The following is a 16,508-nucleotide window of genomic DNA, read 5'->3' as shown; positions in this document are numbered from 1 at the left end:
CGGTAATAAAGATATCCACCAAGCTTCGCGTAGAAGCAGAAAGTGCACTGAGAAAACTTGTGATTAAAAGCCCTTGATAGGGAGCGTGCATTTCTTCTGAGTCAATAAAAGAAACCATGAAACTGGCTGGTAAGTGCCCAGGTTTCTACGTCCACACGTGCAGAGAGGCAAAGCACGCTGTGCTTGGATTGTTTCAGACACTCAGTAAAACACGGGGGCGCTTGTCCAACCCTCCTCGTTACTGTTTTTATTGAGGTGGAGCCCTCAACAACCTACAGCCATGTTAGCTGAGGCCGGTCCTTGGCAGCTGCTTTTTCAGTATTTCTGTGTGGTGGCTCCCTATGCAGGAGCTGTTTGCTGGGTGCTTTGAGCAGGCTTTGTGGAAACTGTGCAGTTTGCCTGGGGAATTAGTAATTCCCAGCAGCTCTCTGAGTGCTTCGTGTTGGGTCATGCTAACTACATGCCTGGGCGAGCAGAAGAAGCACTGGGGCAGCACTGGCACCAAATCTACGTTTCCTGCCTTCTCCCTGTTCCCTGCTGGAGAAATTGCAGCAGCTCCCTCCCTTTCCTTCCTCTCCTCAGCTCTTGCTGCCGGGTGCCTCCAGCCCACCCGGTTTGCGTTTCCTCTGCAGAGCCCAAGCCCCACATTGCCCCAGTTGCTGCTGTCCATTCCCAGGCCATGCGGGAGCAGCCCTGTCACTGCCTCCCTTTCCAGCTACAGGGGTTTGCATTTATGCTCTCCTTTCCCTAATGTCTTCCTCTCCCTCCTGTTTTCAGGTGCTTTTGCTTTCGGCAGGGAGGGTGCTATGCCATTCTGGCCCAGGAGCTTCTCCTTCCTGCCTTGGTGTCTTCCCCCATGCTCCTACCCATGTTTCTTCCCACTCTCTTATAGCAGGTCATCTCTGATCTGTGACACCAGCCTGCAAACCAGGACCAGGGGCTACAGTGGAGAAGTAGAAAGTTAACCTTAAATGTAAGATCTCAACATGTAGGACCTGTATAATATGTTTTTGGTTTGCTGCTGAAGAGAGGCGTGACTGAAAGGAAGGTAACAGCTTGGCAAATGGGAGGCGGTTTCCCACCTCCCTAGGCAGTGGGAGGCACAGTCCTTCCGGCTGGTTTGCATCAGGCAGCAAAGAATGTGGTCTCTCTCCCTGCCTTATGGTTTTTAGCATTGTAGTATCTGACTACATCACACAGACGTTACCTAACATGTGTCTGTTGTAATGTTGCTCAGGGTCCATGTAGTCGTTCCGGTGGCTGTTGTAAGATACAACAGAGAAAATCCTGAGGAGGAAAACGGCTTCTATTGCAGAAGGCTGTGTTAAGAGCGTCTGCAGAAGTGCAAAAGCATTGTGACACCAGACTGGAAAAACACTTTGCAGTTCTGACTTGTGATGATACTGCAGCAGAGGTGATCCAGCACGGGGCTGTTATTAGGGATGCAGCTTTCCTTTCACCAAGTGCTATCACAGTGCGAATAGTTGTGTGCAGATACTATTACAAACAGATCTGAATGTACGTGTGAGGCATGGCATGCCTCGTGTATTGCTTTAGCATACTGAAGAAATATGAAGACATGAAGGTGGTGTATTTTTCTTGCGTTTGCTTCAAATTCATGAAGCTTGCAAATGGCTTTGTTTAATTTAACATCCTTTACTACACACTGTTATTGGCTCCACCTGTTTACTGGATTACATCAGAATCTTGATTCCCACTTAAAATCTAGGTGAAAGATTTAAAGCTTGAGTCCTTAAGGATTAAATGTACCAGAAAAAGTATTAGTTTTATAAAATTCTTTTAGAACACAGTATCTGCAAGTTTTTAATATTTTATTATTATTTTTTTAATCCTTGGATGTTTAATTAATAGATTTTGTACTTGTGATCTTAGAATTTTTGAACAGGAAGAAAGGAATTAATGGTTTCGAACAATACTATTAAAATTGCACTTAGGCTTCTTTTAATTGTACATCCCAAACAGAAGTTTTTGTGATCTGGAAGCATGTATGTTTCCTCTAAGATTTTTTTTTTTTTCTGTAATGCTTGCTGGTTTTCTAAATAATTTGCATAGCATGGATTAGTCATTTCTAGCCAACCAGCAACTAACCTGTGACCACAATTCAACACTGTTTTTTGATTTTTGGGAAGTTTCATACCACAATTTCTGTCTTAACAAAATACTCCAGAAGAAACTACAGGAATGACTGTTTTTAAGATTTATCAAAACACTGTAGAAAACCTCTCTGCTCTTAGAAACATACCTGTCCTGAACCTGCAGATTTCTTGGCAATGCATTTCTCTTGGTATTAGGTAGCTCTTATTTGTGCAATTAGAATGTGAGGGGGAGGAAAAAAGCTGTATGTAGTGGAAATAAAATAAGCCGCAGAAATGCAGAGGGAGGACTGAAATAACAACAGTGATCTAAAATTAATCGCATTCCTTGCTCTGTCCTACATTACAGCCTTCTGCAATATTTTCAGAGGGTTAATCCTGCACTGCACAATATTGAGAAAGCTGAGATTGGTTGCAAATGCAAATGTTGCAGCTTGTATCCATCCATTATTCTGGAAGATCCAAATGATAAAAACTGCAGATGCAGTTGAGATCTTGATGTGCAAAACTCTTTCTTGTGTAACTCCACTAATGCTAGAGTGTGGTACCATTGTGTGTCCTCTAAAAAATAAGAACATACTGTTATTCCTCTTTTATCAACTGGAAAAAGGGACACAGGGAATGTCTATGTGGCAAAACACATAGAAATACCCAAGCTGATCTGAACAAGGTAGATTAAGTTCCAGAAGATCCATCTAAAGTAATTAAACTGTATTGTTCTAGATAGACGTACCAGGAAGGATGGAGTAATCTCTACTCTGCAGTCATAGCCATTTATCTTATTTGTGATGATATATCCAGGAGAGCTGTAAACCAGCAAGCTCTCACACTATTTATGGTAGCACAGTAACGCAGCATGGATGCCACAGACATGCAGGAAGTCGGGTAGATCCTTGGAGAACTGGCTGGCATTGTGTCATTACAAACCAGCCATAAGCATCGGTGGCAGCTACTTTAAAGTTACTTTATATGTGTCCTGGCAGAATATTATCCTGAAGCTGTGCAGGAAACTGAGTCGGGGTTTCTGAAACGCTGCTTATGGCATTCTGCCTTCTCCCCCTTAGCTGGAAGTGCAACCTGGGCCTCCACAAAGCATTACTGAGGAGGAAGCACCTAAATGCTCATCAGGGAGAAGGCCCACTTAGAGGGCCTATTTCTATATCAGGAATTAAACCTTAAGTTTAATCCGTAAATTAATGCACTCGAGTTCTGTTTGGAGGGCTTGAGTAGGGCCTGAGCAGTGTCCAAAATTTGTTTTTGCTCTTCGCACATGGGAGCGGTGTTTGTGCAATGACTAGTTGATGGGAGATAAGCTATTCATCTAGGCAAATAGTATTTTTTTTCTTTGGAGGATGTGGGCCTCTTTACACAAAAAATGCATTATAAAAGGTTTAGGTCTCAAGGTTTAGGGTAGAAGGTCATGAACCAGGAAAGAAAAGTGGACGAGGAGTAAACACAGAAATAAGAGAGGTTCAAGAACTACACTGGGCCTGGGGAAAGATCAGATAAGAGGACAAAGAAATGAAGCAGCAATAAATGAAAATGAAAGAGAAAACAGAATAGGCAATAGAGCTTCAAGGTAGGAGTAAACAGGTTGTGTACATTGTCAGACAGAAGCTATTTATTAGGCACTCTGAGAATATCTGTACCAGCTTTTCTTACAAGGACAGCTATAACTTTCTCCAGAAAGGGCAAAATGTCAAATGAAGTGTACAGCCTTCCCACGGACACTGCTGGAGCAGCTGTTATAGGAGGCTCTATCGTGGTCATGGGGGCTGGAAGAATTATCATTTGCTTCCTGGAAAAAGCAAGTGGGGAAAGACAGAAAGCAACTTTGACTTCTCCAAGACTTGTGTATAATTGCAAAGGCTCAGGGTCACACATAATAACATAATAAACAATAAAAAACTATAACATAACAACACCACCTGTTCTGCTTTATAGCCTTGAAGCAGGGAATTAACATGTACAGGTTTCCTCAGGACACCTTTTTCATGAAAAAGCTACAGCCTTTTGGGTATTGGTCTTGTTTTTATGTGGGAATATCTTATATCCTCATCAGGAAAATGGTTAAAACACTAGCTTCTGACCTACACCATCAGCTTGACAGACACTTAAAAACCTGCAAAGCTTCTTCTAGTGCAAATTTCCCTTGTCCATTGCCTCTAGTTTCATCCTCAGTGGACATAATGAAAAGTTTATTCCTTTGTCTTTGTTGCAGCCCCTCACCTACTTGAGTGCTGCTATCATGCTTTCCATTAATCTTTCCCTCACTGGGCTAGAGAGGGACAGCAGAGGCTCGAGGTGAACAGCAGGGAGAAGAGTCCTTCTTGAGAGGTCAATTTTTCTAGGCTTCTGATGATTGTTTTGGTTCTCCATTAAGTCCCGCTCCAGGCACCCACAACCTTCTCAACACTCTTCCGAAGCTGGACCAATTACTTCAGCTGTGGCCTCACCAGTGCTCATATGAATGGAAGGATTTTATTATGAAAATATGCTCCTGTCTACCTAGTGCAAGGTCAAGCGAAAAAATGTCAAACAGGCCATTTCACTCACTCTTTCTGTAGTGACAGTGACTTTTCCATAAGAATAATTTCTTTTCAAGATCAAATGCCAAAACAGACAGCATTTAAGTCAAGCAATTCATGTAATGTATACAATCACTATATATATTTTGAACAATATATCTTTTAAAATGTTTGTGTTTTGACTTTTTGGCATTCACTTATTTATGAGCTGTTTCAAGTGGTGCTTTAAACTTAGTGGTTTGTGCCCTCTAGTATCCTGTAGTGTATAAACACGACTACTGATGTAATAACGTGCAGTCATTTCTGCTTTTTTTTTCTGTCTTGATTATAGCAATGACAGGCACCTAATTAACACAAGGTCAAAATCCGCTTATCTTAGTCTTCCCAGTGTAAAGGTAAAAATAATAAGTGAGAAGAAATGGGAAGAAATTATGTGAGCTCCAAGCTCAGACCCTGGAGACTGAAACCTACGTGAAAAGATGCAATTTAAGGACAACTGCGGCTGTTGGTCAGCCCTAGATGAATTCAGGGTCTCCTTCTGATTTTAAAAAAAGAAAGTATGTTCAGTGTTTCAGCATGTTCATTTTGAAATCATGCCTGAAGACCAGATAGAAATTATTTCATTGTTGTTTTCATTTAAAACAAATGTAGCATTTACTTCCAAGCCAGAAAGGATAATAAAGGGAAATTCTGTGAACCTGAAAGAAGAAAAAACAAAACCCCAACAGTTTCTCTTGTTTCCTTTTTGGCCTTGTGGCCACAGGTCAAAAGTTTTTTTAGCTCTTTTTAATTCCTATTTATTTTCCCCTGCCACCCTTATTGTCTTTCTTACTTCTTCTTGCCCTTCCCCTTTCATCATCTTCCTGCCCTGTCATCTTTCTCCCAGTTCTAATTTCTTTTCACCTTGTTATCTACTTTTAGACATGTCTTTTTTCTTGTTGTATCTTACCAACACCATCATCCTTTTACTCAGCCCAGCGTCACATCTGAGCAACTTTTAGCTCTGCGCCTGTTTTCCAAACACAAGGGTGCTACCTCGGAGGTCACCTACGCTCTTTTGGCTGAGTTTATTGCCAGGGAGCGCAGCAAAGGGGAGAGGTCTGTGTATGGGAGCCGTCGCCGAGTAGATTTGGGTTACTCCCACATCAGAGTACATCGAGTTGGTCTCATTTCAAAGGGATCACTGCATCTAAATTTGCCAATGGGCCAGAGTTCTTTTCTCAGTCATTTTTGATCCCTTGCTTTTATTCCCCATAGGATTCTGCTTAGTTACAACTTAACATTGCAATAAGAGCATAATAAGTCATCAGTTCTATCACTTCTTTTAATCAACCAATTCCCCCCGAAATACTGGCAAGTTTTAAGCATTTTTGCATGTCGCTTTTAACTTGTTTTTGAAATATACTCAATTACCCACCATTTTAAGAAAACCATTCATAAAACTCCACTTTATTCTACTCTGCTAATCAAATTTACCTTATATTGTCTCTAGCCTATTCACAATCAGCAAATTGTGAATTGTAACAAAACTGTGACTTAAATTCTTAGGTTTTTTCAGTTTTGAGGAAATTTTGGCCTATCAACATGGTTATTAAATGGAACACCTTTAAAGGATGGCTAATCTAAATATTGCAACGGGCTTTGCACAAAGTCATTCTGAGTTAATAGAAGAGTTAGGGAATGAGGTAATTAACCAGCTAGTGCATTTAGCTGGTGTTACAGACATGGTAGTTATTGAGACACGTTATAACAAACCATATGAAATGTAGACACTGTTGAAAAAACATTCTGTTTTAGTGCTGTGGCCTTGTGGCATGGGGATTTACAGGAGCTTTGTCAGCAGCTCATAATGAGAATGAAGATACAGAAAAATGCTCGTTGTTTAGGGAAACAAGATTGCTTTTTGGTCTATCTGGATAAAATTTGTTTTCGAAGTATTTCAAGTGTGGGTTATGAAGCATTATTCTGACTGGGTAACTAAATGGCAGGAAAACCAGTATTTTAAATGCACTGGATAATGGGCTGTGCATAGCCTGACTGTATTCACATGTCCTGGGGAGTGGGGCTGGGGCAGCAACAGCCCCGTAGGGAACTGATTTAATTTGATATGGGACATACCCATATCAAATTGGGCCAGCATGTGCTGTGACAAGGCACTGCAAAGGCAGCAGCATACCTTGAAAGGATGCCCAGGAAAGTGGGAAGGGGCAACAAGTCAGCTGAGGCCGTTAGAAATGCACAAGTGCCAAGAGGGTCAATGACACCTTACACTGCTTGAAAAGGAGTTGTAAGGGCTCATTGACTAGGCCTTAATATGTGCCTGCAGAGCTCCTGCAATTGTATTATGGTTTTTTTTTTTTTCCAGGTTAGATCTGTGACTCTGGCAGGCCTCAGGTGTTGCTCGTGAAATGTTAATCGGAGAGCAGCACACTGAGTAAAGGGAACAAAGCTGACTCTTCTGCCCTGTAGCCAAAAAAAGAGAATTCCAGCAGATATTACCATGAATGGAGTCACACAAGTATAGTGACATGCTGTCCTGACTCAGTTTTGCAATGTTTGTATGACAGTATGCTAATACAGCGTGGCAGGACGTCATGCTCCAAACCTGAAAGTACTGTGGGATTAGTCTGTGCCATTTTGCTCTCTCATTCAGTCTCAGGGCTGATCTCTTTCTCCCCATGTGTCCATCCTTATCTCTGAGTGTAAAATGGTTGTGAAATGCCACTGTTTCCAACTCAGTTTAGCTGTTTTACCCCCTTCATCACCCCCTTAACTTCTTTTAGTAGAAAAATATGGGCACCCCAGAAATAAGACTGAAATTCTCATTTGAGACCAAAATTCTAGTTGAGTTATGCTGTTACTGCTTCTCAGCACATCCAGAATATATAGAAATTAATTTGCATTTTGTTTGGGGTGGGGAGGCGGGGTTGGTTGCTTGTTTGTTTTGTAATATTGGGCACTTATGTCTACTAACTTGACCTAGGATTTTTTAAGACTGGCATAATTTATTGCAGTAAACTCTTAATAGCTGGAGCACTTCCCTGAGGGCAGTGGGGAAAGTCAGTCATTACTTAGCTTGGGGCTTCCTGAGCCATGTTCTGTGGATTTTCTTCTCCCCCTCACATACAGGGATCAGGGTGATGCTGAAAAGTCCTCCTGAAGTGCTTGTACAACCAAGGCAGGAGAATCGGTGCTTACTCCTACAGCCAGTTACTTTAGTTAATCCTCCACCCTGAACACCCAGAGCAACTGTGGTTGTACTCAAGGAGAGGGGGAGCTAGCAAAAAACCTTTAATTGCTCCAGATTTTTTTCCAAATTGGTCTTAGAGACACTAACACCGGTTGGAAAACAACCTGAAGTCCAAGGGGGGAGGCTGTAGCAGATGCTCCCCCATACAGCAGTGAGGGCAAAGCTGAGATTTATGATACAGCTTGAAAAGGTTGCTAGTAGAATTATATGATATGGTTGCTTCTGCTAATATACTCTGAACTTGATTTTTTCAGGAAAGTCCTTGCTGCTCTCTGCCTTATATGCTTATGTAGTGTTAAATAGGTCTGGAAGGTGGCTGAAATAATATGATTCTTTCTGTGTTATTTCAGAACATGCTATTCCAACCAGTACCGTGAGTACAACTGTTTCTGCATCAACACCAAAATCTGTTAAGAATTCAAATTCACTGTTATCTGGTATTCTGAAGCTCCCATTGCCTTTTTAGCTCTCAGCTTTTCCATCTTCTGGAAGAAATTAGGTGAATTATTTCACATAAGGTGATTGTAGAGCAATGTATTTCCCTAGGTCTCATACAAAAAGTCTGTTGAGAAGAAAAGTTTGAGGGATCTTAGTAAGGAGGAGGTTAATTTGAGCAGGCTGCATTTTTTGTTTCAGGTAAAAAAGGCTGAGATTTTGTGAGTTCCTGTGCTCTCAAGGAGTGGTTCAAGTGTGCTCTGATGCTAAAGAATTAGCTAAGGCTTTGGTTCAAGAGCTCGTCAGACTGAGAATAATGTGGGAAACAGCATCAGTTAAGAGACTGGGCAACAGAAAGTAGCTGATTTGAGGAGTATAGAGTGACAGAAGAGGATGTGGACTTTTATAGTAAAGAATTACACAATATATGCCAATGTTGGGCCTCAGTTAATAAGAAATCATACATGTGCATAAAGCTGTCATTTGCAAAAATGCTATTGGTAACTTCTTGAAACTATTCATGTCAAGAATCGCTTTTGGGGGTAAGGGAGTCGCACCAGTGGCCTCAGTTTCGAAAGCTGCATTCTCTCTCTCTGTAGTTCATTATTGTTTTTACTAGATCAAACTTAAAGTCCTAAAACTATGAAGACTTAACAGAGAAAATATCTGCTTCATATGGTAAAAGTCTGTTATTCTGGTCTATATCTTCCGCTGACACATTCAGTTCTTTTTATTTTGTAGCTTTGTAGTTATGAAAAATTACCACGTTTCCTTCATGTGAGCTAAATACCAACTCCTCTGTTAGTCTGAATATTGAACACTGACTGCTGCATTTAATAAGTGACGAGAAAAGAAAACTTGGACACAGGATTATATTTTTTTGGTAACTAGAGATACTAATAAGTCTGTTTTGAAGCTGAAATCACTGAGAGGGTAATGATGTATACACTTGTGGTGCTACTAATGGAGGTGAATAAGATGCAGCCAAGTGAAGTATGCATATGTTACGTTTATTACAACAGAAGAATTAGCCCCTTTCAAATTGTGTTGCAGTTCTTTTATGTTTCAAAAACCCTGATGTTCATGTCTGTTTAAAAGACATTTAATAAGGGCCCAACACCTCACAGTGAATGAGCTCTTCAAATGTTTCACTGCAATTTCTCTTGCAGCTTTTCGTCACAGAATGGAAAGCAGTATTGTTATTTATGCCTATGAGAAAAGCATCAGAAGCCCACTATGAGATCAAAGCATTTATGGGTGTGGAGCAAGCTCCCAAGGAGGTCCATTCTTTAAGGCACTGCTATTCTGGGTGAACAGCCAGCAAACTGAGAGCGGAGGAAGGGAGTATAAGTCGTATTTTGAAAGCTCTGGTCTGAAGATTGCATTTAGAAGTGCTCAAGTCATATGAGGGAAAATGACATGTCATGTCATGATTTATTCCTATTCTATCATGTTTCCTATCCATTAAAAATGTTAGAAGAGGCAGTAGAACGCATGTTTGGTTGTTGTCAGGAATTGAAATGAGCCTCTGTAGCTGATAGTAGCACTTCATGTTTGTATTGGATTACAGAATTTAAAACTAGGCTCTTAAAATGATTGGTTATGGGCTTTTTTAGCCCAGATCCCTCTGCAGCAATTTGGCCAGTCTGTTCCCTTGAGCATGTGCCAGGGACACATAGGACCTGCAGTATGCCATCCATGCACAGCATGACATGCTGATTTAAAACTTGCTATTGCCTTAGTGATGTTTGGGCAACTTGGCTCCCCTCTTTCCATACCAGCAGCAGCTGGAAGTGATCCCTGCTGCCTGAGGGAGCCCTTTCCCCTCCCCTCAGCCTCCAAATCTCACCCCTCTGGAGAGAACTACCAGGAGCAACCCTACAAAGGAAACCAAGTTCATCTTGGGGAATATCACTTATTCATCTCATCCAAGATGTCCTAAGCTTTGCTGCACACCTCAGAGTACTTGCCAGGTGTACTTTTTTACCCAGAAATCTGGGTGCAGAGGAAGAGGGTCTGGTAAAGCTAGCCAGAGAAGACGACTCAACCGAGGCTCGAGGTGGCCAGCAGGGAGGAGTTAAAAATTGCACAAAGATTTATTAGAGTCTTTTCTCCTTCAGTTCTTTACCTGTAATATATAAGCTGTGTGTCACTCTCACTTCTTTCTGGAGAGTTTACATCCCTCCTCCGATTAAACAGGTATGCAGCAAAGTGCTAGTCAGCAGTCCAGTCCAGCAGCACAGTGAACACATCCATCCACGCCAGGCTTCTTTTTCCTTACCTCGTCCCTTGGTAGTCATGCCAAACACCTCTGTATAACTCCCAAAGAGCACACGCCTCTTCCTTGTGGGATGACTGGAAGGTACAGCTGCTAACTGTCAGTGGGCAACTTGTGGATTGTCCACAGGTCAAACCTTCCCTCTGATACCAACCACATATACTTTGAATCCTCTTTAAAAGTGTGTGGGTAAGAAAGCTCTGTAAGGGCCAGACTTTAAACAGAAATTCACAACCTGTACTAGCTACCTTCTCTCACAAAGGTAATGTGCTGTTTATTTATGCATGATAAAATAAATTAATAAAGGTGTGAATGTCTTTCTTGCAGTAACAGCAGCTGTGACCACATCAGCTTCACAATCAACAACACTGCAAGGGTCAGTGCTGATGACAACTGCAATCAGACCTACAAATGAATCCATCACAAGCCGTACGTGAAGGTTTCTTTGAGCTACTTGTTGATGTTGTTCCAGTGGTTGTTCAGGAAATTAAGCAGCAGTGCATCTTGGCTTGGGAACTTGTTTTAAAAAAGTGAACTCTCTGGTGAAATCTTGCAGGTGTGCACAGGAGCTTCCTCCTGGTGAGGCTCAAGGCAGCTCCAAGCCAGGTCTTGTAACTGCATTATCACAGGCTTCCCACCTATGGGACTGGGAGTGGCTTTCTCTGAAGTGAAGGGAGCCCTGTCCTTGTTGATCTTCAATTTAAATGAAATATTCTTTTGATAATTTAAAACTAGGCTGCAAGCAGGGCAATAGATGTGTTTTGTGCATGTGCATATGTGTGTATACAAAACTGAGGAAATTATTTTAATGTCGTTCCTTTACTAGACTCCACATCGCCTGCACCTCATACTACACAACAAATAACACAAGGTACAACAACACAAACACCAGTAAAAGTGACCACTACAGCAGCAGATAAAGATGGCATCACAACAAACAGTAAGTGATTAATTTCTTTGAGAGATTTCTGATTTATTGTGTGCTACATTTCTGTAAAAGAGTGTGGAACAATAAAAGGAGGTCCAAGAGAGTAGTTTGGGTTATGAAGGAGGTCTGGGGAACCAGAGCTATTCATCCTACTGTATTATATATCTTTAATGAATCTTGCCCTAGAATCTTACACAAGGAATATTATATCTTTATTTTGTAGTGGAGCTGATCTGAAGACATTACACAGGATTTGAATCTCCCTGTAATTGGGAGAGACATATTTGGAAGGGTTTTCATTTTTTATTTTCTTCTGTGTTTTTGTTTTTAATAAGTATTTTGTCAAAAAATAAATTATTCTGTGTGATCAGTGGTGTCAGAACAGCCCCCTTTGTTTTTTATTTTTATATATGTTACAATGCTACAGTTAATTATGTTCTATATTATTATGAGTCACGGTACTGAAAGCAGAGAGGTGGTACTAATTGCCCTGCATCAATCTTAGGAAATACTTTTGTTCCTCATAAATCTTCAGAATAACATGTGTGTTGGCCCAGTGCATCAAGTTGGATTCTAGAAAAAGAAAATTTAAAAAAAAACAAATCCCACGTATCCAGTAAGTAGTTGGATTAATTTAAACAAGTATAATAACATCCAAAAGGAGCTCAGTAAACTTAAGATTAAATTCAGCCTTCCTTTTTTTGTCTACAAACTACGCTGTAAATACTTGCTTCAGTCTTTTGCTGAACTGAAGCTTTGAAATACTTAAATTTTTATACTCAATTAACTAAAAAAAATTAAAAACAAATACTCTAGATATTTAACTCGGCAGTCAGTGGTACACCAATGCTCCCAGAGTTGATATTTAGAGCATACTGAACTGTGACAAATTACTAGAACTTGACTTCTCTTCCCTTGGTTTCCTTACCTAAAAAAGGGACTCCTATAAAATGGCCTGCGTGCTTTCTGTGTGCAAATTCTCCTTTAAAGCTGCACCTCATTGACCCGAGCCTGCTAAGCTGCCTGGAGAGCAACTACCCTTTCACTTAGTGGTTACTTCTTCTATGATGCAGCTTCCCCTCTGTGCTTGGTGTAGGGAATAGTCTGATTGTTGTCCTGAAGTCTTTTGTGTGCTGGCTTGGCTTTTCAATGCCGCTGTCAGTGAGTCACAGCATAGTCTGGTTGATGCACAAGTTGCTGAAGTGATACCAAAAACCACAAAGAAACTTTTTAAGCTTGCATTTGTGACCCTGTGGCCCTGTCAAAAGCCTGCGACCACATCACAGATGTGAATCTTAGTCCTTTCGGTTTGGCGGAGGTTCCTGGCTTGTGGGCACTGGAGCAGCACAGCCACCTGGAAATAAACCTTGGTGACAGGTAGAGCTCCCAGCAGGGAAAGGAAAGCTAACAAGAAAAGGCACACCTGCCTGTGCAGCTTAGCTCTGGCCACTACTCTGCACTGGTGGCCTGAAAAGCTGGTGCTGGAGGTACGATGGTGCTGGGCATGAAGTTTTCACTAAAGTGCCTCCTTTCTGTTGCTCATGTGCTCTCTTCCCACCAGCTACAGTTCAGTCTCTAGTTTGTTTTTAAAAATCTTCATTTAAGCAAAAAAAAACAACCCAAAAATCTTGTGATAAAAATGATTGATGAATGAACCTAAAAACATGCCTTACCTGCCTCTCACTCCCCGTTGTAAACAGGAAAATTAAAGAAGACTTTGGGAACTGACCTGCATTAAAAGACCTTATAGTTTCTTTCAATGCTAAGAAGTATTTGGAAAATCTGTGTGTGAAAACCAATTTTAGCGTGTTAGAAGACAAAATTCTGGTCTATGTTTCAAGAAAGTAATAGCCTTGGCTTCAACACAAAGGGGTGGGAGGGGACTCAAGGCCAGGATTGCTTTGGGACAGAGCCCAGGGGCTGTGCAGATGTATGTCCAGCCCTTGTAGAAAACCCACAGACCCCTTGACCGCTGTCTGGCTGCTGGCTACAGCCATCTCTGTTTCCACCCCATGTGTTTGCATGGCGAGGTGCCATTGGATTCACTGCACCCTCCCAGCCCCTGAGGGCATCCCCAGCAGCAGTGCAGGGCTGCAGGAGTCACGCTCCCTGAAGCGAGCACAGGCGTAGCAAGACTTCTGCTGTGAAAACAGACAGGAGATGAAAGTTGTCTACTCTTTCTTTTTCACTAGCACTCCCTTCTCCCCTTTTTTGGGCTGGCCATATGGGACAGAGGCAGAAATTGGTAGTGCCTTTATGACACATCAAAATTTACCTTTGCTACACCTGATTCTTAATAAAAAGCAGGTGCCTCTGTTGTTTTGTAATAGAGGCCATCGCTTTCTCTGCTTCAAATCGCTGCTAAAAGCTTCAGCAAATGATCACATTCACACAGCAGAGATTTGACAGGGCTTCCTGTCCCCACTGCAATTTCTGTGGCTGCTGTCACCTTTTATTATAAACGCAGGAAAAGCCCCCAGTGCTCCACACGCTATGAAATCATGCAAATGACTTTGCCTCTTTTTTCTTTTTTTTTGTCTTCAGTATTCTTTTCCTCTGCAGGCCGTAAGTACAATCTCTCCCTCTTTGCCCTCCTGCCCTGTTTATTATATTGGAAGCCAGCAATACACTTGTCTCCTTTACCTTCTTATTTATTAATATAAGGGTTCAAATCCAATAGCTCACATTCAGTCAAAAGAGTGACCTCACTTGTGCAGTCGAGGCCCCCAAACAAGAATTTGTATGGTGCCATACTACAGCAAGTTATATCTGCAATCAGGATTTCATATCCTGGGATACTTGGAGTTATCAAAGAGAATATGAAATGAAATACAACAAAAGACTATGTTCTTCCTCCTTTAGATACAGAGCAAGCATATTATGCAAGGTCATTGCTCAAGGTACTAAATTACAAGTAAGAGTGGATTTTTGGCGGTTGTGTTTCTAATTTATCTCATGCCACTGTCCTGGATGAGATACATTATGGGGCAATGAAATATTAAATATTACAAAGTGAGAGAAGGAAAGATTGGAAGTGATACTTTTTCTCTTTTTATCAAACTACTTGTAATTAAGAAGGAAGCTTTACTTCAGTAAAACTACGAGAAAAGGATCATGGTAACATATATTGCTAAGTTGTCCTCGGTTAATTACCACATGCTATAGGTAAACACTGAGTATAGTTGGCTGCTGAGACATGTTAGGCAGAGAGATGTTTTAAAACATATATTTTGAAGTACTTGGGGTTTTTTGCTTACCAGAAAATGTAAAGCTGGCAGACAGCAGATGCGATCAGCTATAGGTGTAAACATTGAAAATGAGATCTGATTGGTTACCACCCTAGCCACTTTCCATTCCTCTGAACCAGTGTGAAGTTGCATTGGTTTTGCTACACTGAGATTTTTCAAAGCTTTCATGAATGCATTTGTTAATGCAAATGGTTTCTCAGGCTATTGATTAGGGGTGAGACTTATGTGTGTGTTTATGCTAAAGATACGAGCTCAAGGAAGAAGGTTTAGTCTTCTACCTTACAAAGCCCTCATGCTGACATTTTAACATGGTTTGGGTGCAGCTCCTTTTGCCCTGTATAGGTGTTTCCTCGATTCACTGATTGGCCAAATATGGCTTTAACACATGTACAGATATCTATACTCTATGCACTGCAAAGAATATATGAAGAGAATTTGATGCTTACTTGAAGCACCTTATGATTTCAAAGCTAGTTAGGTAATAGCCTGCTGTAAATGAAATTTAAAGTACTGTTGGGAAATGCCAAAATTATGTGGACTATACATTGGTTAAGCAGAAAATCATGCTAAAAACAAGTGAAGATTCATGTTGAATTTAAGCTGGTTAAAGAAAACAAGGGGGTTTCAGAGCACAAAGAGTAAGGAAATACCTGAGGCTCAGACAGAAGCTTTGCAGAGCAGCTTCAGGTTTCCCGTTGTTGATTATGCCTTTGACAAATATGTATTAACACACTGTCATTTATCTTATCAAAATACCAGCAGGGAAAGCTGTATCACCACCAGGGAGTTCTACTGCTTCAGCAATCGGCCCCATTCGGACAGGTATTTTATAATTTTTCCTGCTTTACCATTTTTATTCATAATCAGCTGTTGACATCAAACCATTAACCAATGATGTGAGTGCTTTTGCAGCAGCAGCAGCCACCCTCCTCTGCTGTGCTGCTTTTCTGCGAGCCCGGGCCTCCCCCTGCCAGGCAGGCAGAAATCTTTGCTACAGCTGGCTGAGCCGAAGCGTGATGAATTACTGCAGCGATGTGTCAGTGGGGACAGCAGAACTGAGTCACAGTGTGCCCGCGCAGAGTCCCCCGCCTGTTCCCGCGCAGAGCACGGGCACCGCAGTAAGGACTTGCACTGTCTCCTCCTGTTGAGATCAAATTCAACCTTGCATAGATATGAGTTATGGGATTTACCAGAAAGGCAGATTTCTAGCAGGCATACTGTGCTGTCAGTGCTGCCGTCGCATACGTGAGCAGTGGCTGGATATGGATGCTTCTGTTCCCATAGGCTTTTGGCACAGAAGCTATTCAATCTGCTAAATGTGTTGATGGTAGAGCCTCTGCTGCATATTAGGCATAAGGCTTGGATGCTGCATAAAAGCCTCTTCAAAGCCACAAGTCAGCAGAGAATTAGATTGCTAGGATTTAATCTTACAACAGTACAGTGGAATTAAGGGAACCTTCCCTGCCAGGTTGTGGTTTTCATCTTGGAAGCAGTGAAAACTGGCACAGGCTCGTGCACCGTAACACATCTATTTCACCCCAACACCAGGAGAAAGGAACCTGTTCTGCAGTCTGCCGAAATAAATGCAACAAGCTTCATGCCAAGCCCTAGGTAAAGGTGTGAGTCATACCTGGTGCTACCCAAGTCACAGGAAGAATCTCACCCAGGCTGAATTAAAAAAATAATCAGTGGAAATGCTATCATCCCTCCCCTCCCGATCCCCCGCC

The 16,508-nt window shown here is 41.6% G+C and overlaps 1 protein-coding gene across 5 annotated transcripts in view; it reads left to right on the top strand.

Moving 5' to 3' along the window:
* The window catches only part of EMCN (endomucin), a 55,699-nt gene that overhangs the window by 9,148 nt on the left and 30,043 nt on the right, over window positions 1-16,508 (top strand). For all 5 annotated transcript variants that reach the window (XR_010372707.1, XM_064450022.1, XM_064450019.1 and 2 more), the window contains exons 2-4: window positions 10,933-11,034; window positions 11,432-11,545; window positions 15,541-15,603. Coding sequence is in view for 4 of the 5 variants with exons in the window: in XM_064450022.1 (XP_064306092.1) it covers window positions 10,933-11,034; window positions 11,432-11,545; window positions 15,541-15,603 (279 nt within the window). In the remaining variant the exon portion in view is untranslated. The remainder of the gene's footprint in view (window positions 1-10,932; window positions 11,035-11,431; window positions 11,546-15,540; window positions 15,604-16,508) is intronic.

The sequence above is a fragment of the Phalacrocorax carbo genome, chromosome 4 (genome assembly GCF_963921805.1).
Source record: "Phalacrocorax carbo chromosome 4, bPhaCar2.1, whole genome shotgun sequence".
Classification (NCBI taxonomy): Eukaryota; Metazoa; Chordata; class Aves; order Suliformes; family Phalacrocoracidae; genus Phalacrocorax; species Phalacrocorax carbo.
This window is presented reverse-complemented; position numbering and strand designations above follow the sequence as displayed.